Consider the following 26,345-nt stretch of genomic DNA (forward strand, 5'->3'; position numbering starts at 1 on the left):
TCTTGTGCTTTCATTAACAAATGTAGAAAAGATTAACAAGAAACTACTAAAAATGGTTACATGCAGGGCCAGGAGGAGCAGGGCTGGGGAGGCAGTTGGGATTCTTTTTGCACACATTCTGAATCATTTTAATTTTTGAACCATACCAAGTATCAGGGATTCAAAAAATTAAAAGAATTTAAAAATTGCCTATTTTAATAAAGTAAAAAGTCCTAAAGAGAATGTCTTGAGCCTACCAACGAACATAATTTATATATAGGGGAAGATAAAGTACCTCTATACCTCTTGCAACTATAAACTTTATTAGTCACAAGAGATGATGTTTAGTAAGCCTAAATGAAGAAAAGTTCCCCCCTAATTCAGGACAACCCAAACTGATAGAAATAAACACAGTGACACAATTTATATTTGATCAGCAATATCTTATTACCCAGATTTTCAGTGAATTTGCAAAATATTTTCAACTTAATCATTTTTAAGAACAAAATGTGTTAGATGTTTAGTTAATTAGCATTAAATATTAAAGAACATGGTTTTAAAATCCCCTAGACAAGTTAATGACTTCTTTATTTACATATTTCATATTTTGTTATAATAGATACAATAGGAATTATTTACAATAATTGCATTTTTTGGATAGTACATTTGTTGGTATTGTAATAGTGTAAAATACATTGTATGGAATCATATGGAAGAATGGCTAGGATTCATGAATATATGTATACATAAAATATGGATGTATATCAATCATATATGTGTGTGTGAATATATATATATATATATATATATGAATATGGTGACTTCTGAACCTATTTCTATGATTATTTGTGAAAGCATAAAGATTATAACTAGCTTATGGATGTGAAAGCAATCTGGCTGAAACATCTGCCCTTTTATTGATTGCCAGGGTGGTTCTGTGATGTGGCTGAGTGGACAAGCATCTCCTTCCTCCTCATCACTCTATGTGCATCTCCTTCAAACCTGCCTGCTCTGTAACCTTGCTACCCAGATTCACATTTATTTGGGTAGTTTGAATCCTAGAAACAAATCACAATATCATAGATGCTCTGGCTTGTAAGAGACTTGAAAGGTCTTTACACAGATCCGAAGCCTCTCCTTATCTTCTCTGCTGCCTGAATCCTAAGCAGAAATTCAATTCTTTGGAACAGAGCTGACACATAGGGTTGGGCAGGGAGTTCTCTGCACAAGCAGGTCTGGTGATAGAAATGAGAGCTGAAATCTTAACTGTACTCTGCTGGCTAAGCCACATGCCCTGGTGTGGGGCTGCATCTGCCTGTTTCTAATTCATTCAAAATTGTCCTGTGGGCTAGTGTGAGCCCTGAGTTATAATTTGACACACAGGTGAGAAACCGGCCCTTTTGTATTCTCCGATACTCTTCCAACCTCACAGTGAGGCATAAAACACTACAAGATATACTTTCAGGAAGTCATTTTAAAGTACACTCTCGAGATTACAGCCAGGTAGACAGATTATATTTCCAATGTAATCAATGAGCCCAGTTTTGTCTAGATTAATATAAGTGTGGCTTCTTTCCAGAACTTCTCTCTCTTTCCCTTTGTCTGTTTTTCTGTCTCACTTCTCACTCTCTCTCTTTTCCTTCCACTCCCCTTTCTTCCCCACTCAATATTCCTCTCTTGCTCTCCCCCTACCCCAACCTCATCTCTAAGACCTTGAAGAAAACAAAATTCTTTCTGCCTGAGTTTTTGATACAATGCTCAAATTTGGGTTGATACAGTTCCCTCCAAAGCCATCTGCCACCCAAGCTGTTTGCATCCCTCACTGAATTCCCATTTCTAAAACTCGGGAGGAATCAAGGAAGGTGCCAGCTCCCTCTGAATTTACCCCTTTGACTCCAGTCTGCCCTAGGATTTTCATTGCTGGCTTCTGGTCACCTCAGCTCCTTCCCCAGGCATCTTCTTTCATCTATCCCATGCCTATCAGGACTCACCCAGCCTCAAGGTATCTGTCCCTCTATTATTCTGCCAACAAACTGTCAGCTTCTCGTTCTTTCCATAAATAGCATCCCCCAAATCCACAGTTGTATCAAAATACATGAGATTTTTTTTAAATGACATCTTAAGCAAAAGAAACACAATGACAATATATGTCCTATTTAACTGGAAAGAGAGATACACACAGTTAGAATACTGATACAGTTATTACATTTTTGACTGTATGACGTCTGATAGAAAAAATAAATTAGGGTAAAGATATCCAGCTATAGAGCAATATTAAAAATAAAGTGGGCCCCAAATGAAGAATAAATTTTAAACTGGTCTATTGTTGGAGTCCTTTTTTATATGTCAGGGTTAGTAGAAACTTGGTAATTAAATGCAAAATTTTTGTGTGTTAATTTTCCTGGGAAGAGATTACACGCATTTCATCAGCTTCTCTGAGGGAATCTGTGACCCAAATAAGCTCAAAATATTGAAGAAGAGTCAATGACTGGAATATTAAAAAAAACCTCACTCTAAGTCATTGATAAAATTATCTAATATTTAGCTTAAGAGCAAATATTAAATTCTATGTGTGAATATTAAAATGATCTCATCATCAGTGGGAGTATATGATGGATCTAGGTAAGTTTTTTAAGCACCATTCACATTACTTTATACATGATTGAGAAAACGTGAAGGTATTCCTTATTTTTTTTGAGGATGATTGACCCTGAACTAATATCTGTGCCAATCTTCTTCTATTTTATATGTGGGATGCCTGCCACAGCATGGCTTGATAAGCAGTGCATAGGTCCACACCCAGGATGTGAACTGGCAAACCCCAGGCAGCTGAAGCAGAGTGCATGAACTTAATCGCTATGCCGCTGGCTGGCCCCAGAAGGTATTCTTTAAAGTAGTATTTCCTAAACTTCTCTGATGATGTGAATCACTTGTGGTGCTTATACTTAAAAAAGAAAGAGCCCTGGGCCCCACTCCACAAATTGTGAAGCAGTATTTAGAGGAGAGAGAGGCCTAAGACATTTACTTTTTTTAAGATTTTTTTTTTTTCAGAGCAGTTTTAGGTTCATGGCAAAATTAAGAGGAAATTACAGAGATTTCCTATATACCCTCTGCCTCCAAACATGCAAACAAACAAGGCTCCCCCATCATCAACGTTCCCCATGAGTGTGGTACACTTTTTACAATTGATGAACCTACATTGATACATCATTGTCATCATCCAAAGTCCATAGGTTACATTACAGTTCGCTCTCGGTGTTGTACATTCTATGGATTTGGACAAATGTATAGTGATATTTGTCACTATCCCTTTGGTACCATTATATTATGAAACAGGATAGTTTCATTGCTCCCCAAATCCTCCATGCTCCACCTATTCATTCCTTCCCCCTGGCTTTAAAAAAGTGTCTCAGATGAGCCTTATCAATAGGAAGCATTTTATGGAAATTTTCCAAAGTTGTTATTAATTGATGTCCTTGTTTATCACACAAAAACAAATGGACTAACAAAAAGAAAACCAGAAACCCATGTCTCAATTTTTAAAAAGTATCATCTATTTAAAGATAGATTCCTTTGTGAAATTTTGAATACAAATGATTTTGTAATAGCTTAAAACATTTGACCTTTACAGCAATATAACAAGGATTAAAGTTAATTTTGTAATTCATATGTAACTATATACAAAAGTTTTTCTACCCAAACAATTTTTCCAAACCAGGTACTAGAATCCACTTACTGAAAATATTCGGAGAGCTTCATCATGTGAGTCTAGGAATTTGATGAATTATCATGCCTAAAGTATTAAGAAATTATTAAAGGAATCTTAGCATAAAAAGCAAAACGTGAAAAGAAGCAGCAGGGGGTCAAGTATTCTCTCTCAGACATATTATTCCATTAAACTAATAGTTTTTTCACAAAAGGAATGTTTTCCTAATGTAACACAAATCACCCCAGGGAGATTATTTATAATGGTCACTAATGGGCTAGCCCAGCTAGTTTACTCTACAGTGCCAACTTTAATAAAAACATACTGGGAGGAAATTTCTTTTTAATTATAAGTATTCAATTTTTAAAATTAATGTAATCAATTCAATTCTGCAATTATTCATTTAGTATCTACAGTAAGCCTGGCTCTAGGCCAGCTACTAAGGATAAAGTAATGAGTAAGACCTAATTCCTACCTTCAACAAGCTATCCTGTTCGAGATATGTTTTTATTTTTCTCCTGCTTTTTAAAACTTTGGGTAAACTAAATCAAGGGTTGGCAAACTTTTCTGTAAGAGGTCAGATAGTAAATATTTTATGCTTTGTGGACCATACAGTCGCTGTTGTAACTATTCAACTCCGTTGCGTAGCAGGAAAGCAGCCATAGACAATTTGTATTCTAAAAAGCATGGTTCCAATAAAACTTTATTTCACAAACAGGCTGCTGGCTAGATTTGACCCTTGAGCCGTACTTTGCCAACCACTGGACTAAATAATTTGCAAATGTTCATTTAACCCTTCAAATGCTTATTTAACTTTTTATCATATCTGTCTTACTAAAAATGTTTAGACCAGGAATAGTGAAAAGTGGTTACACTAAAGAGATTGGGAATTAAAGAATTACAGACAAAATAGGTTGAGAGAAATCAAGGAAGCTGTTAAAGGAGGAAAGGCAGCTCACCCAAACAGAAAGCAATTTGTCAAAAAAGGTCAAGCTCTGCAGAGCATGGTTGAAAACTTTTTAAACATTTTGTGCAATAACAGCAGTAATAATAATTTTATACTATGGAATAATCCACTTCTATGCAAAATCAGCTTTATAACTATAACTTGCTTTAAAAAGCAGATGTAGAGCCAGCCCTGATGGCCTAGTGGTTAAAGTTTGGCATGTTTCACTTCAGCAGCCCGGGTTCAGTTCCCGAGCACAGAACCACGCCACTCATCTGTCAGTAGCCATGCTATGGCAGCAGCTCACGTAGAAGAACCAGAAGGACTTAGAACTAGAATATACAACTGTGTACTAGGGCTCTGGGGAGGAAGAAAAAAAAAAAAGCACATGTGTTAAAGAATTGGACATAATGTCAAAAATGTTTAATAATACAAGTGAACATATAATCATTTTTTTAATTAAAAATACCAATAAGCACAAAGAAAAAACCTTCATATCTCCTCAAATACTACCAATGAGAGACACTACTTTTTCATGGAATAATTTTCAAATGTGTTGTAAGGGCTTGCTCTTCAAAGGCTCCTTCTGCAGCTTGAAGGATCAGAGCTTCATCTATTCATTCACTCCTGGAGTTCGCATTTTAGATTGCTGAATCTGTTCAAGTAGGGCACACTGCAGTGCTCAGTGCCCAAGATTCCACGATCATAGAAATAGCGTGTGTCTGCACTGTGTGAGGAGCTTTCTGGGGATCGCCTCACTGAATCCTCCCCACAATCCAAGGAGGCAGGCACTATTATCATTATGTCCATGCTAGAAAAGAGGAATCTGAGGAACAGAGAGGGGAAGTAATTTAGCCATGGTCAAGCAGCTAATCAGGGGCAGAATCAAGGTATGAACCCAGGAATTGTGTGTCCATCATCCATGCTCTGAATCTTTAGTTCTTCCTCTAAGGAAAAATAAGTACATATGCATCCTATCATATAACCCTGCAGCCAGGATTCTGACACTATTTGCTTTCATCGTGATAAATATGAATATGAAAAGTACGACTGTCTCTTCCACTCATGAAGAAATAATGGAAACACTTTTACAATTTTCAGGGGTTCAGTGAGTAACACCTGTTTCTTGACTTTTGGTAATAAATTTGAGTCCATACTTTGGTCTCTGCAGGATACAGTTTAACCATTTAGATATCAGAATAGTCAGTGGTTCTGAACTTTTTTGGGGACCCAAACACATTGAAAATATGACAAAAGCCGAAGGAATGACATTTCCCAAAGGAATGCACATAAGCACAGTGTGGTGGCTCTGGAAGTGCACTGCTCGGATCTCCTTCTAGAGAACTGCTGCCAGGAGCAGAGTTGATGGTCAGCCCCAGCTGCTGCCCACTTGGATCCATGACCACACTGCCCCTGGTGCTAATCAGAGCCAATAACCAAGTGTGGCAGGGGTACTAGTGTCAGTGCCTTTCTGCCCAACACAGGATGCCTCCAACCAGCAACTTTTACTTGGGGACTCCCCAAGTTTCTTGGAACTATACTGCAGTTTGAGACTTTCTACCCAATCCTTCCTTCCCTTTCTCCCTTCACAGATGTCAGACCTGCATTGTGGTCTCATTGCTACCTACTCCTGTTCCTTCTCCTTTATCTTCTTTAGGTATTTCCCCAGAAATTCAGCTTGTCTAATCCTGTCTTGATGTCCGTTTCTTGGAGGACTCAAAATGATACTCACAAGCATGTGAAATGTTGTGCATCTTTTCAGAGGGTTAGTAGAAACTTGAAGCCCATTTGTTTATCCCTGAAAGTATAAGAACACCAGGTGAAGAACCTTTGCAGATGGTACAATGAAAGTCAAATGAAAGATAGATACTAAGTCATTATCTGCATTATTCTGCTCCTATAAGAATTTGGCCAAAGATTTTTTTTTAATGTACAATCCAAATCTAAAACAATTAATTATACTTAAATACTGGTTAAATTACGGAAATTTATTATTTTTAAAAAATCTAATGGAAAACAGGAGAGCCACAGAAATGGCATACATAAAAAAAAATTTATGAATGTTTTCTTAAAATCTGATTTCCTGGAAGAGGCACTGGACCCTGCAGTACTGAAGCCTGAGCTCAAATCTTCACCTCTCCAGGCTTGCTGAGTTAACTCCTGCAAGTATTTAACCTTTCTGGGCTCAAATTGCCTTTTCTCCAAATGAAGGGGTGGGACTAGGTAATTCCTAAGGAAGCTTTCAATTTTTAAAACTTTATGATGACATTTGGTTCTCTTTGTGTCATAATTAATAAACAGTGCCAGGGAGATAAAGTGAATTCTAAGACAAATATAATAATGTCAATAATGTTATTTTAGAAGATACTGATGGTAACTTTAAGTTTATTTGAACTCCTTAAGATCTGGCCCCTGCCTCCTTTTCCAGCTTTATAAACTATGTTCTAGAAACACCATCTTTCTGTTCCTGGTACCTCCGAAGGTCATTCCTGCCTCTACGTCTGTTGCATTTATTTGGAAAGTAGCTCTTGCCGTTTTTCAAATGACTGACTCATTTTCATAATTCAGGTCTTGGTTCAAATGTCACCTCTACCAAACGATCTTATGTGACCATCCTGTCCAAAATAACCCCCCACCATCTCTAATCCTCTTAATCAGAATACTCTGCTATATCTTCTCATCAGCAGTTATCACTATTTTGTTGTCTGATTGTCTGTTTCTCCTGACTAGAACAGAAAGTCCATGGGCTAAATATTTTGTCTGTCCTGTTTATCATTACGTCCCCTCGAATGATGCCTGGCATATAGGAAGCACTCAATGAATGTTTGTTATGTGAACAAATGAGTGAGCAATTGAATATATGCATGCCAAAGAAAACACACATTTTACCTTTTAGAAGAACAAAAGGAGTTATAATCCATTCAATTTTTTTTCAGGGTCATATTAGAAACGGAATATAAACTTGGCTCTGTGTGTTGTTTTTCACAATTAGAGAAGATAATAACCCAAATGTGAGCCAGAAGTAGCATTAGTTTTAGCTTTGGGCTGGGTTTTTCTGTGGGAGGTCAACAGAATTGTATGCTGATCAATACCAAGATCATGTTCTAACTAACTGAGCAAAAATGCTTAAATTACTTAGCTTTTAATATTTGGAAACAAGCAAGTATCAAAATAATGCTATTGATTTCCAAAGAATTGAAAATCACAATACCTAAGAATAGAGTCATGAAATAGCTCTATGAAAATTTAATTATTATAGACAAGTTGTATTAAGAATGAGTCATGAAAGTTTAAAGAAACCAGTTTTTTTACAAGATAATGTTTTAACTAAATTTGATATCATAAAGTCCAAGGAACAGACAGATTTGAAGTCAACTCTCAATTTTCCATGATAGAATCAGGAATTGGCTCACAAAAAAGTAGCAGAAAGGATATAGGTTTTGGAGCTTCATAAATCCTGGCTCTGGCAGTTACTAACTATGGCTTTGAGCAAGTCACTTAATTTCTCTGGGCCTCAATGTATAATTTGTAAAACAGGATTAGTAAGTATGTTTTGCATTATTGGTAATACTTGTTTTGAAGATTCATGATATTCTAAAGCACAGAACATAGGACTAGGCACATAAGAGCTAATAAATGGCAGCTAAGCTGGACAACAAAAATGCCTTGACAATATAGGGGTATGGTGCTCAGGAGTATGTGTGGGAGAGGAGAGAGATGTCAGAACTACCACTATAAACTCATTTCCCTCATTAGAAACTGGATACTGTCACCTCCTTTGTGAAAATACACACTCTATACAGTTGAAAACTGAACAAAATATTTTGAATGTAGGCTTTTTCCCCTTAGAAAGACAAATGGCAAATAGCAACAAGGAAGTGAATCGTTTAACCATATTTTAAAAATTAAGAATTTGCCCCTATAATGAAAGTTTACTTGAAATTAAATTCTTCTATGCTATCATTTTCAGTGAAATATGAAGCTCATTCTTAAATGGCTATAAATAAACTGTCATTCAGAATATATGAAATGATGCACATTAGGCAATAATTCATAAAGTGGCCCACAAATTTTCATTTAGTATCTACCATGCTCATGATGCTATAAAAATAAAAAGGCAATCATTGACTCATTCATTCCTTCATTCAACAAATATTTATGTAGTGCCTATTGCTGAAGACATGAAGCTATTTCCACTGGGGACAAAGTGGCAGTGATATAATTAGTTTTATACAATTATACACAAAGTGTATTTTTAAAGGGAAAGAAAGACTTTATTGAAGAGGTCACATGAGCTGAAATCTACAGAAAAATAATCTGGAGAAGAGTGTGATTTGAAGGTGGCAAAGGACATTCCAAACAAAGGTAATTGCATATGATAAGATTCTATGACAAGAAGGGAGTAACATCTTTCAAGAACTAAAAGAAAGCCAGTGTGGCTGGAGAACAGAGTAAGGGGTATTGTGGTAAGAGAAGAAGAAAGAGAGGTAGGCAAGGGTTAAAACATGTAGAGCCTTTTATGCCTTGTTTAGGATTAGGGTCTTTATCTTAAAATCAACAAGATTCCATTGAGGAGATCTAAAAGAAGCAGGGGACATGCTTAGATTCACATTTTGGAAGATCACTTTAGCCTGAGGTATTGAGGACAGATTTGGATGGATGATTAGAGGGGACATCGAGAGGCCAAGTAAGAGACTGCTACAGTAGGTCAGATGAGAGGTGATATTTAGCTTGGGCCAATTCAGTGGCAATGGTGAGAAATGGATAGAGTCAAACAATTTTTAAGAGGTAAAACTGCCAGGACTTGCTGATGGAGAGAATACATAAAGAGGCACATTCTGGAAAGGCAGAGGAATAAAGCAAGGAAACTGTCCAAGATCTCTCTTTGGTTTCTGACCAGCACTGCTGGAGAGGGTGGAGGTATAATTCACTAAAGCATGAAACACTGGAAGAGGGCCAGGTTTGGGAGTAGGGGTCAGGGCAGGTGAGAGGATCATGATATTATTAACTTGACTTTGAGTTGCCTTAGAGACATCCAAGTAGGCAGGAGGGTCTAGAGTATGTAAGAGAGATTTAGGCTGGGGATAGAAGGTTGAGGGTCCTTGGTGACCTTTAATGTTTTTATAGGTGAGATTTCCCAGGGAAAGAATATGAGATAAAAAGAGAAAGGAATCTATGACTAAGCCTTGAAAACTTCCAAAATATAATGCTCAGGTAGACGATGATGAGCCTGAAAAGGAATCTTAAAGGAAATGGCAAGAGAGCAAAATCAGACTAGTATATATTCCAGAAATTAGTGGAAGAGAATCTTTTAAGAAAGAAGGACCGAACAATATCCAATGCACAAGCACGTACACACACACACACAAAAATGCAACTGTTGAAAGGTATTTCTGAGGGATTAAGGCAGTAACAAGAATAACAAACCAGATTTTGGCTTCTGGTCATGATAGAGTATCAAGAAGCAGGCTTACTCTTCCACTGTAAATAAGTAAAAAACAGGACAAAATATATGAAACCCATGTTCTCACACATTAAAAAACAGGCAGAACACATCTGTGATCACTGAGAAAAGAGAAACAAGCTGAATGGGACCCATGATTTCCCTGGCTTTTGGCCTAGAAGTATGTTCTAGACCATGCAACAAGGAGGGGGTTTCTCAAGCATTCATAGGCTTGAGCAGCCAGAGATCAGCAGTCAGGGAAGCTAAGGTATCTAGAAGCTATGAAGCAGAGTTCCAAAAAGGAGGGAGCTATGCAGAAAATCAGCTCTGTAAATCTGCATATGGTTCTTCTTGAGTCTCTGCTGAATAGTAAGAGGTGTGTACACAGGGGAAAGCAGTCCAAGTCCAAGCAAACACTGAATGTGAAGAAGTAAGATGAGCAGTTACTAGAGTTCACACAGGGATGGGAGATGTTCAACTTCAGACCAGCCAGAGTGGAAAGTCCTTGTTAATCACCCTGGGCATTCAGCAGAGACCGCAAGAGGTTATGCCTTAGTAGTAAGGCTAAAAATTTGTTTAAAGGCTACTCAGCAACCATCCTACCAAAGCTTAAGACAAGCCTCAACCTTGACAAGCCTAGACTGATCCATGAGTCTTAACTGCCTGAAAAACAAGACCCAATACTAATATAAAGCAAAACAGGAAAATCAAGATGCTCAACAATATAATATTCACAATGTCCAGTATCCACTCAAAAAGCACTATGAATACCAAGAAGAATAAAAAAGTTGACCAATAAACAGGATAAAAATCAATAAACAGAAACAACAGAGATAATAGGATTAGTATTAAAGAAATTGAAAAAAACTTCTAGCAAATGTTATAAATATGCTCAAGAGTTTAAAAGAAAATACAAGAGAAGAAAAAGAGATAAAGAATCACATGGAATTTGTAGAGATGAAAGAATACAATATGTTAAATCATAATTTTACTGGATGGAATTAACAGCAGATTAGATACTGTCAAAGACAAAAATGTCAGTGGACCTAAAGATATAACAATATATATTATCCAAATATCTGTTGGCACAGAGGCACAGAGGAAAAGAGAGACCAAAAAAAAATTAACAGAGCTTTAGTGGTCTGTGGGATACCAAGAAGACTAATGTACATGTAACTGGAGTCCTAGAAAAAAGTAAGGAGCAGAAAGAAATACTTTAAGAAATAAGGGTCAAATTGTTTTCAAATTTGAAGAAAATGATAAAACCACAGATTCAAGAATTCCAATGAAGCCCAAGCCTAGCATGACAAGCTTTAATAAAACCACAAAAAGATACATAATAATCAAATTGCTGAAAATCAGTCATAAAAAGAAAATCTTAAAAGAAGTCAGGGGGAAATAAAAGACACATATATTACAGAGAAATACAGATAAAAATTATCACAGACTTCCAGTCAGAAAATATACAAGTCAGAAGACAATGACACAAGATCTGTGAAGTGCTGAATGAAAAACAAAACAAAACAAAACCTGTCAACTTAGAATTCTATACACTCAGTGAAAATATCTTTCAAGAATGAAGGCAAAACAAAGTATTTTACAGACACACAAAAGCTCAAAGCTTTTGTTGCAAAGAGACTTGCACCACAAGAATTGTTAAATAAAGTTCTTCAGGTGGAAAAGAAAATGATCCCAGATACACATAGTGGTGTTTACATCATATGTGGACAAAAATGGCAAATGATAGGAGAAGGGAAATGAAAATATCGTGAGGTAAGTATCATATATAATGGATAAACTGATAAAATATTATTAAAGATATACTATGATGAGTTAAACTATAAATGCTAAAGGAACTATTAAAAATCATAACTAATAACCTCAGAGATAAAAATAGAATACTAAAAGCTATTCATTTAATCCAAAGGAGCAGAAAATGTAAAGAAAATGAACAAAGAACAGATGGTACAGATGAAAAAAAGTAGCAGGATAGTAGGGTTAAATTCAACCACATTGAAAAGCGTATTAAAAGTGAATGATCTAAATACTATAATTAAAAGGCAGAGATTGTCAAGTTGGATTTTAAAAAAAGATCAACTGTATGCTATCCAAAAAATACACTTTAAATATATAGACAAATATAAGTTAAAAGTATAGGGATGACAAAAGATATACCATGTGAGGCTAAATATAAGAAATATGGAGTGGCTATAATAATATCAGATAAGAGACATTAGAACAAGATATATTACCAAGGATTAGGGGGACTTTTCATAATAATAAAGGGATTGATTCATCAAGAATAGATAATAACTCTAAAAATGTTTGCACAAAGTTACAGAGCTTTATAGTACATGAAACAAAAGCAGGAATAATGAAAGAATAAATAAATAAATCCATAATTATGCTGGAGAGTGCAAAACTCCTATCCAAGTAATTGATAGAAAGTACACAGAAAATCAGTAATTATATATAAGATTTGAACAACACTATCAACCAGCTTGACCTAAATGACATTCACAGACCACTCTAAGTAACGGTAGTAGAATATATACTTATTGCAAGTGTAAATGGACCATTAACCAAGGTAGACCATATTCCAGGTCTTAAGACAAATCTCAGAAAACTTATTGGGTTTTAAATCATATAGAATATGTTCTCTGACCAGAATCAAACACTGAACAGAATTAAATTAGACATCAATACCAGATAAACAACTGGAAAATTCTCCCATATTTGGAAATTAAAATACTTTTAAAAGCAGCTTCATTGAGGTATAGTTGCTATGCAATAGAGTCCACATATTTAAAGTACACAATTTAATTAGTTTTGACATACGTAAATATCCATGAAACCATCACCACACACAATCAAGACACTGAACAAATCTATGACCTCAAAAATTTTCTGATGTCCTTTGTCATTACTCCATTCTGTCCCTCTCTGCTCTTTCATCCCCAAGAAACTACTGATCTGCATTCTGTCACTATAGATTAGTTTGCATTTTTCTAGAGATTTATATGAATACAGTCATATAGAATGTATTTTTGTGTGTGTTGGTCTTCCATTCGGGGTGATTAAATTGATTTTCACCTATGTTGTTTTCTGTATCAATAATTCTTTCCTTGATTTACTGAGTAGTATCCTATTGCATATATATATACACCACAATTTGATTATATATTCATCTCCTGATGAATATTTTGGTTGCTAACATAAAAAAGACACTTTTAAATAACTCATGGGTCAAAGTAGAAATCACAAGGGAAATTAGGAAATATTTTGAACCAAATAAAAATTAAAATACAATATATCAAAATTTGTGGAATACAGTTAAAGCAGTGCTCAGAGGAAACTTGAACTTCTCATATTAGAGGGAAAAAAGACAGGTCCAAAATAAATTATATAAGCTTTTACCATAATAAGCAAGAAAAGAAAAAGAGAAAATTAAACCCAAATTAATCATAGGAAAAAATAAAAGAAATGAGAAGAAAGCAATGGAATACAAAAGGGGTAGCAAACTTGTTGTATGAAAGACCAGAAGTAAATATTTTAGAGTTTGCAGACCATAGAGTTTCTAATGCAACGACTCAACTCTGTTCTTGTCAATGTAAAGGCAGCCACAAACAACAGGTAAATGGATGAGTGTGGCTATGTTAAAATAGAACTTTATTTAGAAAAGTAGGTAGTTGGCTGGATTTGGCCTATGAGCTACAGTTTGTCAACCCCTAAAATAGAAAATAGGCAAATATAGAAAAATAAATAATAGCAAATGCTAGAATTTTGAAAAAAACAATAGAACTCATAAACCATTAGATAGATGGCTCAAAAAACAAGAAGAAGATACAAATTATCACTATCAGGAATGAAAGAAGAGTCATCACTACACACCATTTACATATTGAAAGGATAATAAGGAAATATATTACAAACAAGTTTATGCCAGGAAATTCAACAATGCAGATGGAATGTAAAATTTACATTCCTAAATGACATAAATTATCAAAAATTACTGAAGAATAGAAAATATGAATAGCCTTATATCTATTAAATTAATTACATTAATTGTTAAAAACCTTCTCAGGTGGTGAGGTCAGCATTATGGCAGAGTGGGCTCTTCCCTTAAACTCTGTGCCCTAAGATACAATGAAAAGGACATTTATAAGCCAACAGAGAACATTCACACAACACAATAGACATCTGAGAGACCCACTCAGCCATATATCTGAAGATGGAGGTGCTGGACCCCCTGGGAGGTAGTGGGAAGGAGGTAAAGGGATCTCCTCTCCCTCCCCAGCAGTGACCTAGGGCATGGTACCACTCATAGGTCTGAGAGGACGGGGGTAAGAGCAGTTCTCCACAGGAATGCCTTTGCTCTCTGAGCAGCCTACCAGCAGTGGGAAAGCTCCACACAGAGGAGGGTAAGCAATTTCAGGGGTGTCTTCATCAAGCCAGAACCCCAGGAGGACAAATAGTGAGGGCAGAGTCAGAACACCCCCCAGGACTGCACACATGAAAGAAAGTGCCCCTCCCTCCACCTAGTGCACCAACTTGGCTGGTTGGCCAGAGCAAGGGACCCCTGCCAGATTGCATGTGCATACGTTAGTAAAGAAGCAGCTGTGAGCGGGCAATCACAGACAGGGCCTGTCAGCATAGATTCCAAAGAACAGGCATAGACAACAGAGATCACAGCAGGTTCAGAATACACAGCTCCTGCTGCCACCTCCACAGTGGCAGCAGGTGGAATCTGTGACCAGATACTACCAATTCATGAAGGCACCAATCTACCCCAATGAATAGTGTGAGGAGGTATATTAGTCCTCCAAACCAGAAGGAAAATGACAAGCACCCAGAAATCAAGACTGAAGGCACAAATATTTACAATTAAATGACAGAGAATTCAAAACAGCTATCATTTAAAAAAAACTCAATGAGCTACAAGAGAACTCAGAAAGACAGTTCAATGAAATCAGGAATAAAATTAATGAACAGAGCAAATTCTTTACAAAAGAGACTATAATTATAAAGAAAAATCAATCAGAAATGTTGTAGATGAAAAAAACAATGAATAAGATAAATAAAAATCTGGAGTCCTTGAATAACCAATCTGATATTACGAAGGACAGAATTAGCAGTTTGTAGGACAGATAAATAGAAATGCTTCAGATGGAAGAGACAGAACTAAGGCTAAAAGGAAATGAAGAAATTCTCTGACAAATAGCCAACTCAATTAGTAAATACAACATAAAGTTTATAAGTATTCAAGAGGGAGAAGAGAAGAAGAATGTAGCAGAAAGCTTGTTCAAAGAAATAACAGCTGAGAACTTCCTAACCTTGGGGAAGGGGCTGGAATTACAAATAAAATAAGCTAACAGAACTCCTAATTACGTTAATGTAAAAAGGCCTTCTCCAAGGCATATAGTAGTCAAATTGGCAAAAATCAACGACAAAGAAAAATACTAAGGGCAGCAAGGCAGAAGAAAATAACCTATCAGGCTTTCAGCAGATTTCTCACCAGAAATAATATATTCAAAGAAGAATGATATATTCAAAATTCTGAAAGACAAAAGCTATAAGCCAAGAATACTCTATCCAGTGAAACTATCTTTCAGATATGATGGAGAAATAAAACTTTCCCAGATAAACAAAAGCTGAGGGAGTTCATCACCACAAGACCACCCCTACAAGAAATGATCAAGAAAGTCCTCATACCTGAAGAAAAAAAAAGGGGGGGGGGGCGGTTTACAAAGCCTCGAGCAAGGAGATAAATAGGCAGACAAAATCAGAAAATTTTAGCCCTGTATCAGAACAGGTTAGCAAACACTTAATTGAAAGATTAAAGATAAATGGAAGGAAAACATCAAAAATAAATATAATCTAGTCATTTTAACCACAAACTCACAACACAAAACAAAATAAGTTGTGACAATAATAACTTAGAAGGGGAAGAGGGAAAGGATGTAACCTACTTAGACTGAGGAATTAAGAGGCTATCAGAAAATGGACTATCTCCCCTATGAGATTTTTTATGCAAACCTCACAGGAACCACTAAACAAATAATCAGAAGAAAGACGTAAATGATAAATAAAGAGAAAACTGAGAAAACCATCACAGAGAACTATCAAACTGAATTGGCCATCTGAAATCCATGGGACGAGAAATAAGGGAAATACAGAACAAGCAGGAAAAGAGGGATAAAATGGCAGCATTAAACACTTATATATCAATAATCACTCTAAATATAAATGGATGGAATTCTCCAATCACAGGCACAGACTGGCTGCATAGATTAAAAAACAAGACCCAACAATATGCTGCCTCCAGGAAACACATCTCAGCCCTAAAGACAAACACAGGCTCAGAATCAAGGGATAGAAGACGATGCTCCAAGCTAATGGTAAAAAAAAAGAAAGGAGGTGTGGCCATATTTAGATCACACTTCAGGATAAAAAAGTCAATGCGAGACAAAGATGGGAAGTATATAATGACAAAAAGGGACAATCCACCAAGAAGACATAACACTTATAAATATATATGAAACCAACACAGGAACACCAAACTACATAAAGAAACTGTTAACAAACCTAAAAGGAGATATTAACAATAATATTATGGGACCTTAACACCCCACATACATCAAGGAATAGATCATCCAGACAGAAAGTCAACAAGGAAATAGTGGAATTAAACACAAAACTAGACCAGATGGACTTAATAGATATATAGAGAGAATACTCCATCCAAAACAGCAGAATATACATTTTTCTCAAGTGCACATGGAACATTTTCAAAGATATATGTTCGGAAACAAGGCAAGCCTTAATAAATTTAAGAAGATTGAAATCATATCAAGCATCTTTTCCAATCGCAATGCCATGAAACTAGAAACCAACTACAAGAAAAAAGCTAGGAAAGTAACAAATATGTGGAGACCAAACAATATGCTACTGAACAAACAGTGGATCACTGAAAAATTAAAGGGAAATCAAAAAAATATGGACACAAATGAAAAGGAAAATACACCATACCAACTCATATGGGATACAGCAAAAGTGGTCCTAAGAGGGACCAGGGCCAGTCTTCCTCAGCAAGAAGAGGAGGATTAGCAGCAGATGTTAGCTCAGGGCTAATCTTCCTCAAAAATAAATAAATAAATAAACAAATAAGTAAGTAAGTAAGTAAAAATAAATAAATAAAATGGGTTATTGTAGGAAACAACCTAAGTACCCATTAATGAATGAATGGATAAAGAAAATATGGTATATATACACAATGGAACACTATCAGCCATAAGAAAAACAAAAATGAAATCTCGCCATTTACAGCAACATGGATGGATCTTGAGGGTATTATGCTAAGTGAGATAAGTCAGAGGGAGAAAGTCAAATACCATACAATTTAGATAATAGTAGACCCTTATCTCACACCATACACAAAAATAAACTCAAAATGGATCAAAGACCTGAAGATAAGTCTTGAAACCATAAAAGTCCTGGAAGATAATATTGGTAGTACACTCTTGGACATCAAACTTAAAAGGATCTTTTTGAATACCATGTCTTCTCAGACAAGGGAAACAAAAGAAAAAATAAACAAGCGGAACTTCATCAGACTAAAGAGCTACTGCAAGACAAAGCAAACCAGGAACAAAACAAAAAGACAACGCACCAGCTGGGAGAAAATATTTGCAAATGATATATCTGACAGGGAGTTAATCTCCAAAGTAGATAATGAACTCACACAACCCAGCAACAAAAAACAAACAACCTGATCAAAAAACAGGCAGAGGAGCTGCTGAACAGACTTTTTTCCAAAGAAGATATACAGATGGCCAATAGGCATGTGAAAATATGTTCAACATCAGTAATCATCAGGGTAATGCAAATCAAAACTACAATGAGATATCACCTTACACCCATTAGAATGCCTATAATCACCAAGACAAAAAATAGCAAATGTTGGAGAGAATGTGGAGAAAAGGGAACCCTCATAGACTGCTGGTGGGAATGCAAACTGGTGGAACCACTATAGAAAACAGTATGGAGATTTATTAAAAAATTAAAAATAGAAATACCACACAATCCAGCCATCCCACTACTGGATATTTATCCAAAGAACTTGAAATCAACAATTCAAAGAGACTTATGCACCCCTACATTCACTGAAGCATTATTCACAATAGCCAAGACGTGGAAGCAACCTAAGTGCCCATCAACTGATGAACAGATAAAGAAGACGTGGTGTATAGATACATATATACATCTGTATATATACAATGGAATACCATGCAGCCATCAAAAAGAGAAAATGGTCCCATTCGTGACAGCATGGATGGACCTTGAGGGTATTATGTTAAGTGAAATAAGCTAGACAGAGAAAGACAAACACCATATGGTTTCACTCATATGGAAGATAAACTAATACATGCACAAAGAGATCAGATTAGTGGTTACCAGAGGTGAAGATAGTTGGGGGGTGGGCATAATGGGTAAAGGGGCATATTTAAATGGTGACTGACAAATTTCACAATGCTATAAACTACTATGACCTCAATAAAATAAAGAAATTTTCAAAACTTTATCAGAGACAAAATTCCAGGCCAGATCATTCCACTGGTAAGTTTTATCAATCTTTTAGGGAATAAATAATGCCAATCCTAAACAAACTCCTTCAGATATTAAAGGATAAGGGAACTCATCCCAAATCTTTTTTTATGGTTTGCATTACCCTGATATCAGAACAAAACTAGAAACTACAGGAAAAGAAAATTAGAGATCAATATCCCTCAGGAAAAACCCAGAAAACTCCTTAATAAATAGCATAATGAATCTAAAAATATATATAAAGAATAGTACTCTTGATCCAGTGGTGTTTATCCTAGGAATGTAGTGTTGGTTTAATATTTGAATATCAATCAACTAAATTAAAGATATTAAGAAACAAAGCAGAAAAACCATTTGATCATCTTATGATGCAAAAATATCATTTGACTAAATTTAACATCAACTCATGAATGAAACTTTTAAGAAACTTTGATACAATGGAACTTTTCTAGCCTGATAAATGATATTTGTAAGAAATTTAAAATTAACATCATACTGAATGGTAAAAGATAGCATGCTTTCCATTTACAATCCAAAATAAGGCAATGATGTCCACATTGACAACTCCTAATCAACATCATTCCTCGTGTCTTAGCAAGTACAAATAAGGAAAGAAACATGAAACTTTGGAAAGAAGAACTAACACTGCTTTATTCAAAGACAGCATACTGTGCCTATAGAAAATACTATGGAATCTACCAAAGGAAAAAGGACTGAAACCAATATGTGAGTTTAGCAAAGTCAAAGTATATGAGGCAATATACAATATGCAATTGTATTTCTATATGCTGGCAATGAACAATTAGAAAATGAAATTAAAAATTCCATTTACAATAGCATCAAAACTATGAAATATTTAGGAATACATAGCAAAATATATTCAAGATCTCTACAATGAAAACTATAAAATGTCCTCAACAGACTTTAAAGAAGATCTAAATAAAAGTAGAGATATACTATGTTCATGGATCAAAAATGATGTCATTGTCAGTTCTCTCATGGTAATATAAAGAGTCAATACCATCCCAATCAACTTCCCAGTTGGATTTTCTAAAAAAATGACAATCTTAATAATCTTGAAAAGGAAAAACAAAGTTGGAGAACTTATACTATCTCATCTCAAAACTTACTATAAAAGGTACAATTATCAAACTATTGTGGGGCCGGCCCCAGCCCTGTGGCCGAGTGGTTAAGTTTGCATGTTTCACTTCAGCGGCCCAGGGTTTCACCAGTTCAGATCCTGGGCATGGACCTAGCACCGCTAAACAAGCCATGCTGAGGTGGCATCCCACATAACACAACCAGAAGGACCTACAACTAGAATATACAACTATGTACTGGGGCGCTTTGGGGAGAAGAAGAAAAAGATTGGCAACAGATGGTAGCTCAGGTGCCAAGCTTTAAAAAAATAAATATGTGGTATTGGTGTAAGGATAGACATACAGATCAATGAAATAGAAAAGAGTTCAGAAATAGAACCCACAGATATGAACAGTTGATTTTTTTAATTGTGGTAAAATATACATAAAATTTACCATTTTAACTATTTTTACGTATACAGTTCAATGGCATGAAGTACATTTGCATTGTTGTGCAACTATCACCACCATCCACCTCAGTAACTTTTTCATCTTCCCAAACTGTAACTCCATACCCATTAAACACTAACTCCCCAATCCCCGCCCCCAGCCCCTAGAAAACACCATTCTACTCCCTGTTTCTATGAATTTGACTATTCTAGGTACCTTGTATAAGTGAAATCATAGAGTCTTTTTCGTTTTGTGACTGGCTTATTTTACTCAGCATAATGTCTTCAAGGTTCATCCATATTGTAGCATTTGTCAGAATTTCTCTTCTTTTCAAGGCTCAATAATGTTCCATTATGTGTATATATCACAATTTCTTTATGTATTCATCCATCAATGGATATTCAGGTTGCTTCCACCTTTGGCTACCGGTAATAATGCTGCTGTAAACATAAAGAACAGATATCTGTTTGAGCCCCTACTTTCACCTCTTTTGGGTATGTCGAATTGCTGGATCATATGGAATTCTATGTTTAATTTTTTGAGAAACTGACATACTATTTTCCACAGCAGCTGCGTTATTTTACATTCCCATCAGCAGTGCACAGGGTTCCAATTTCTCCACATCCTTATTAACACTTATTATTTTCTTGTTTGTTTTTAGCCATCTTAACGGGTGTGAAGCAATATCTCATTGTGGTTGTATGTTTAGTTGATTTTGACAAATGTATGCTGACAATTCAATGAGGAAAGAATGATCTTTTTAATAAATTTCACTGGATATCTACTTTTAAAAAATGAAAGTCCAACCTTGCCTCACATCATACACAAAAATTAACATAAAACAAAAATATAAAACTTGTAGAAGAAAACATGGGAGAAAAATCTTCATCACCCTAGAGTAGGCAAAGATTTCTCAGATAAGACAGCAAAGCACAAATCATAAACAAAAAAATTGATATACTGGAATTAATCAAAATTAAAATTTTTGCCACACATCTATGGACAGCTAATCTTTGACAAAGGAGCTGAGGGCCTACAAAGGAGAAAAGAAAGTCTCTTCAACAAATGGTTCTGGGAAAACTGGACAGCCACATGCAAAAGAATGAAAATTGATCATTCTTTTTCACCATTCACAAAAATAAACTCAAAATCGATCAAAGACCTAAAGATTAGGCCTGAAACAATAAGTCTTCTAGAAGAGAATATAGGCAGTACACTCTTTGACATCAGTTTCAAAAGAATCTTTTCGGACACTATAACTCCTCAGATGAGGGAAACAATAGAAAGAGTAAACAAATGGGACCTCATCAGACTAAAGAGCTTCTTCAAGGCAAGGGAAAACAGGATTGAAACAAAAAAACAGCCCACTAATTGGGAAAAAATATTTACAAGCTACTTATCCGACAAAGAGTTAATCTCCATAATATACAAAGAACTCACACAGCTCAACAACAAAAAAACAAACAACCCGATCAAAAAATAGGCAGAGGACATGAACAGACATTTCTCCAAAGAAGATATAAGGATGGCCAATAGACACATGAAAAGATGCTCATCATCACTAATCATCAGGGAAATGCAAATCAAAATGACACTAAGATATCACCTTACACCCGTTAGATTGGCAAAAATATCCAAAACCAAGAGTGACAAATGTTGGAGAGGTTGTGGAGAAAAAGGAACCCTCATACACTGTTGGTGGGAATGCAAACTAGTGCAGCCACTATGGAAAACAGTATGGAGATTTCTCAAAAAGTTAAAAATAGAAATACCCTATGACCCAGCCATCCCACTACTGGGTATCTATCCTAAGAACCTGAAATCAGCAATCCCAAGAGTCCCACGCACCCCTATGTTCATCGCAGCATTATTTACAATAGCCAAGATGTGGAACCAACCTAAATGCCCAGAAACTGATGATTGGATAAAGAAGATATGGTACATATACACAATGGAATACTACTCCGCCATAAAAAAGGACAAAATTATTCCATTCGCATCAACATGTATGGACCTTGAGGGTATTATGTTAAGCGAAATAAGCCAGACAGAGAAAGACGAACTCTATATGACTCCACTTATAGGTGGAAGTTAACATATAGACAAGGAGAACTGATTGGTGGTTACTAGGGAAAGGGGGGGGTGAGGGGAGGGCACAAAGGGTGAAGTGGTGTACCCACAACATGACTAACAATAACGTACAACTGAAATCTCACAAGGTTGTAATCTATCATGATCTTAATAGAAAAAAATTAAAATTTTTGCTCTGTAAAAGGAACTGTTCAGAAACTCAAATTGCAAACAAAACTCTAGGAGAAACTATCTGTGATACATATATCTGACAAAGAATTTGTATCCAGAATATACAAAGAACCTATATCATTTTTTTTTTTAAAGACGCTATTTTTCCTTTTTCTCCCAAAGCCCCCAGTACATAGTTGTGTATTTTTAGTTGCGGGTCCTTCTAGTTGTGGCATGTGGGATGCCACCTCAGCATGGCTTGATGAGCAGTGCCATGTCCGCGCCCAGGATTCGAACCAGCAAAACCCTGGGCTGCCGAAGCAGAGTGCACTAAGTTAACCACTCGGCCATGGGGCCAGCCCCAACAAAGAACTTAAATCTTAATAGTGAGATAAATGATCCAAATTATTTGTATGGACGCTTTACAGTGGAAGATATACACATGCCCAATAAGCACATGAAAAGATATTGAACATCTTTAGTCATCAGGAAAATACACATTTAAACCACAATAAGATACCACTACACACACATTAGAACAGCTAAAATTTGAAATATTGACAAACCAAGTGTTGACAAGAGTGTGGAGCAACTGGAACTTCACTGGTGGTGAGAGTATATAATGGTATTGCTACTTTGGAAAACCATTTGGCAGTTTCTTAAATAGTTAAACAGAAACTTACCATAGGTCTCAGAAATTCCAAGAGAAGCAAAACATATGCCTTCACAAACACTTGTACACAAATGTTCATAGCAGCTTACTCATAATAACCAAAAACTGCAACAACTCAAACGTCTATCAACAGGTAGATGAATAAACAAATTGTAATATGTACATAAAACGGAATACTAATCAGCAATGAAAGGGAATGAACTAATGATGCACACGATATGGTTGAATATCAAATCACTACGCTGAGTGAAAGAAGTCAGACATAAAAGACTACATGTTGAATGACTGCATGTATGTGAAAAAAATCTCATCTATAGTGACATAAAGCAGATCAATAGTTGCCTGGGAAGGGTCAGTGAGGGAAACTTTTGAAGTGATGGAAATAATTCTATTAGTGCTTATATGAGTGATCGATTTGTCAATACTCATCAAACTATACTCTTAAAATAGGTACATTTTGTTTTATGTAAATTATACTTCATCAAAGTTGATTTAAAAATAATATACCGTATCTCCATCCTAATGTTCAATATTGAAAGATAGACATGAAACAGGAAAAAATATAAAGATGATAAAATTTTGAAATTGGAAACTCAATTCTAAGTCTTCCATATACAGTGCACATGAGGGCAAACGCTAGAAGCAGAATATCTGAGTTCAAACCCCAGCTCTGCCACTTAGTAGCTAGCAATTTTGGACAAGTTAACTTATCTGGGCCATAATTTACAATAAAGTGAGGATAATAATAACATACCCACCTCATATTGTTCTTATGGGAATTAAATGAAATAATATATATGAAGTGCTTAGAACTATGTCAGCGCACAGTAAATGCTATGTAAGTGTTAGCTATTATTGTGCAAATCAAAATGACTTACAAATCTATCCCACCCTGCTTATGCCTGAGTTTTTATCTGATAGCTGTTCAATAGTTTACGAAAAAGTAAAGGCAACACACTGTATGATGAGAATTGCCCCCTAAATGCTATATAAGCTGACAGACCAATGATTTCATGGAAAGAGAGCTTGAAACAAAGTCTGAAGTACTATTGTAAACCTGAGGTGTGTGAATTAGCATAGAGTCCAAAGTTTGGACAAATTAGGGAGATTTTGAATGTCTCTTCCGTGGGTCTTTGTAGGAACGGGATTTTCATTTCTAGAGCTATCAATTCACCAAATTGAATTATGAAAATCTAAATGCACGCTACATAAGAAGCAAAGTTAAGAGATTCTCAGAACTAATTATGTTAACCATACATTTCTACACTAAATATCACACCAAAAAAATCTAAAATAAATCAGAAATATCTAATTAAAAGATGCAAAATAAGCATGGAATTTAGTTTTGTTATATATCCTGAGAGGTGTTTTGATTTCCTTCTTTTTTGTATGTAATGGTATCTTCTTTTCACTAGTAGAAGTGACAACAATATGAATTTTGTTTTTATTGTGGTAAAACATACATAAAATTTACCTCAACCATTTTTTCCAGTTTTACTGAGATATAATTGACATACAACATTGTACTAGTTTTAGATGTACAATATGATGATTTGATATATGCATATACTGTGAAATGATCACCACCATAAGTTAACATCTATCACTTCACATAGTTACAAATTTTGTGTATGTGTGGTAACTTTCAACATCTAGTCTCTTAGCAACTTCCAAATATACAATATTTTAAAACTTAGTCACCATGTTTACTTTACATCCCCAGGACTTATTTATCTTATAACTGGAAGTTTGTACCTTCTGATGCCCTTCACCCATTTTACCCACCCCTTAGATCCTGCCTTTTGCAACCACCAACCTGTTCTCTGTATCTAAGAGTTCAGGTTTTTTAGATTCTACCTACAAGTGAAGTCATACAGTGTTTGTTTTTCTCTGTCTGCTTTATTTCACGTGACATAATGTCCTCAAGGTCCATCCATGTTGTCACAAATGGCAGGATTTCCTTTTTTTTAATGGCTTAATAATATTCTATTGTGTGTGTATACACGCACACACACTACATCTTCTTTATCCATTCATCCATTGATGGACACTCAGGTTATTTCCATGTCTTGGCTATTGTGAATAATGCTGCAGTGAACTTGGCAAAGAAGATATCTTTTCGGGATAGTGATTTCATTTCCTTCAGATATATACCCAGAAGTAGAATTGTTGGATCATATGGCAGTTCTATTTTTATTTTTTTTTTCTTTTTAAGATTGGCACATGAGTGAACATCTGTTGCCAATCTTCTTTTTTTTTTTTCCTTCTCCTCAAAGCCTCCCCAGTACATTGTTGTATATTCTAGTTGTAGGTCCTTTTGGTTCTGCTAGGTGGGACACCGCCTCAGGCTGGCCTGATGAGTGGTGCCATGTCTGCGCCCAGGATCTGAACCAGCAAAACCCTGGGCTGCCAAAGTGGAGCGCACAAACTTAACTGTTCAGTCATGGGGCTGGCTGCTATTTTTAATTTTTTGACAAACCTCCATACTGTTTTCCATAGTGGCTACACCAATTTACATCCCCACCAATAGTATACAAAGGTTCTTTTCTCTACATGCTTGTCAGCACTTATCTCTTGTCTTTTTAATAATAGCCATTCTAACAGGTGTGAGGTGATATCTCATTGTAGTTTTGATTTGTATTTTCCTGATGGTTAGTGATGTTGAGCACATTTTCACATACTTGTTAGCCATTTGTACATCTTCTTTGGAAAAATGTCTACTCAGTTCCTCTGTTCATTTTTAAATGAGATTTTTTTTGGTATATTGATTATTGAGATGTATATTGATTTTTTACATGATAATGCAATATGTGACATTTTCTCTTATGTTAGCATTTGAAATCAAAATATGCTGAAGATGTCTTATTAAAAAGCAAATTCTTTCCTATGTAACATCCTATGGCTTGGGAGTTTTAATTCCTACTTTTGTTGATGTATTTCTTTTTGAGCTTCCAAAACGATAATTTATGATCTGAAAAAGTACTTGCACTAATTAGCCTTTTGTCAATATTGGTTATTATTATGTTTTCTTTCCATCCTCGAAAAGCGTAAGTAAAAATGAAATACTCATTGATTTATCCAGATTCAATGTCTTCCATGTTCATCAGGTATGTGCAATATTATAATTTTCTAAGTACTATAGAATTTTGGCTTCTTACCATTCAAAATTTTTTTATGCTTTTATTTTTATGTGACATATTTGTTATGCTCACTCTACAGAACAT

At 35.5% G+C, this 26,345-nt stretch overlaps 1 protein-coding gene across 14 annotated transcripts in view; it reads right to left on the minus strand.

Annotated features, from left to right (window-relative positions):
* Positions 1–26,345, minus strand: part of CCDC148 (coiled-coil domain containing 148) — a 239,841-nt gene that overhangs the window by 201,143 nt on the left and 12,353 nt on the right. For 5 of the 14 annotated variants that reach the window (XM_070241032.1, XM_070241030.1, XM_070241029.1 and 2 more), the window contains exon 2: positions 6,364–6,429. The exons of 8 other annotated variants lie outside the window; for them this stretch is intronic. Coding sequence is in view for 3 of the 6 variants with exons in the window: in XM_023622956.2 (XP_023478724.2) it covers positions 6,364–6,385 (22 nt within the window). In the remaining 3 variants the exon portion in view is untranslated. Of the gene's footprint in view, positions 1–6,363; positions 6,430–20,423; positions 20,648–26,345 lie in introns of all 14 variants that reach the window. One more of the 14 variants, XM_070241027.1, reaches the window with a different exon arrangement.

Source organism: Equus caballus, chromosome 18, assembly GCF_041296265.1.
Source record: "Equus caballus isolate H_3958 breed thoroughbred chromosome 18, TB-T2T, whole genome shotgun sequence".
Lineage (NCBI taxonomy): Eukaryota > Metazoa > Chordata > Mammalia > Perissodactyla > Equidae > Equus > Equus caballus.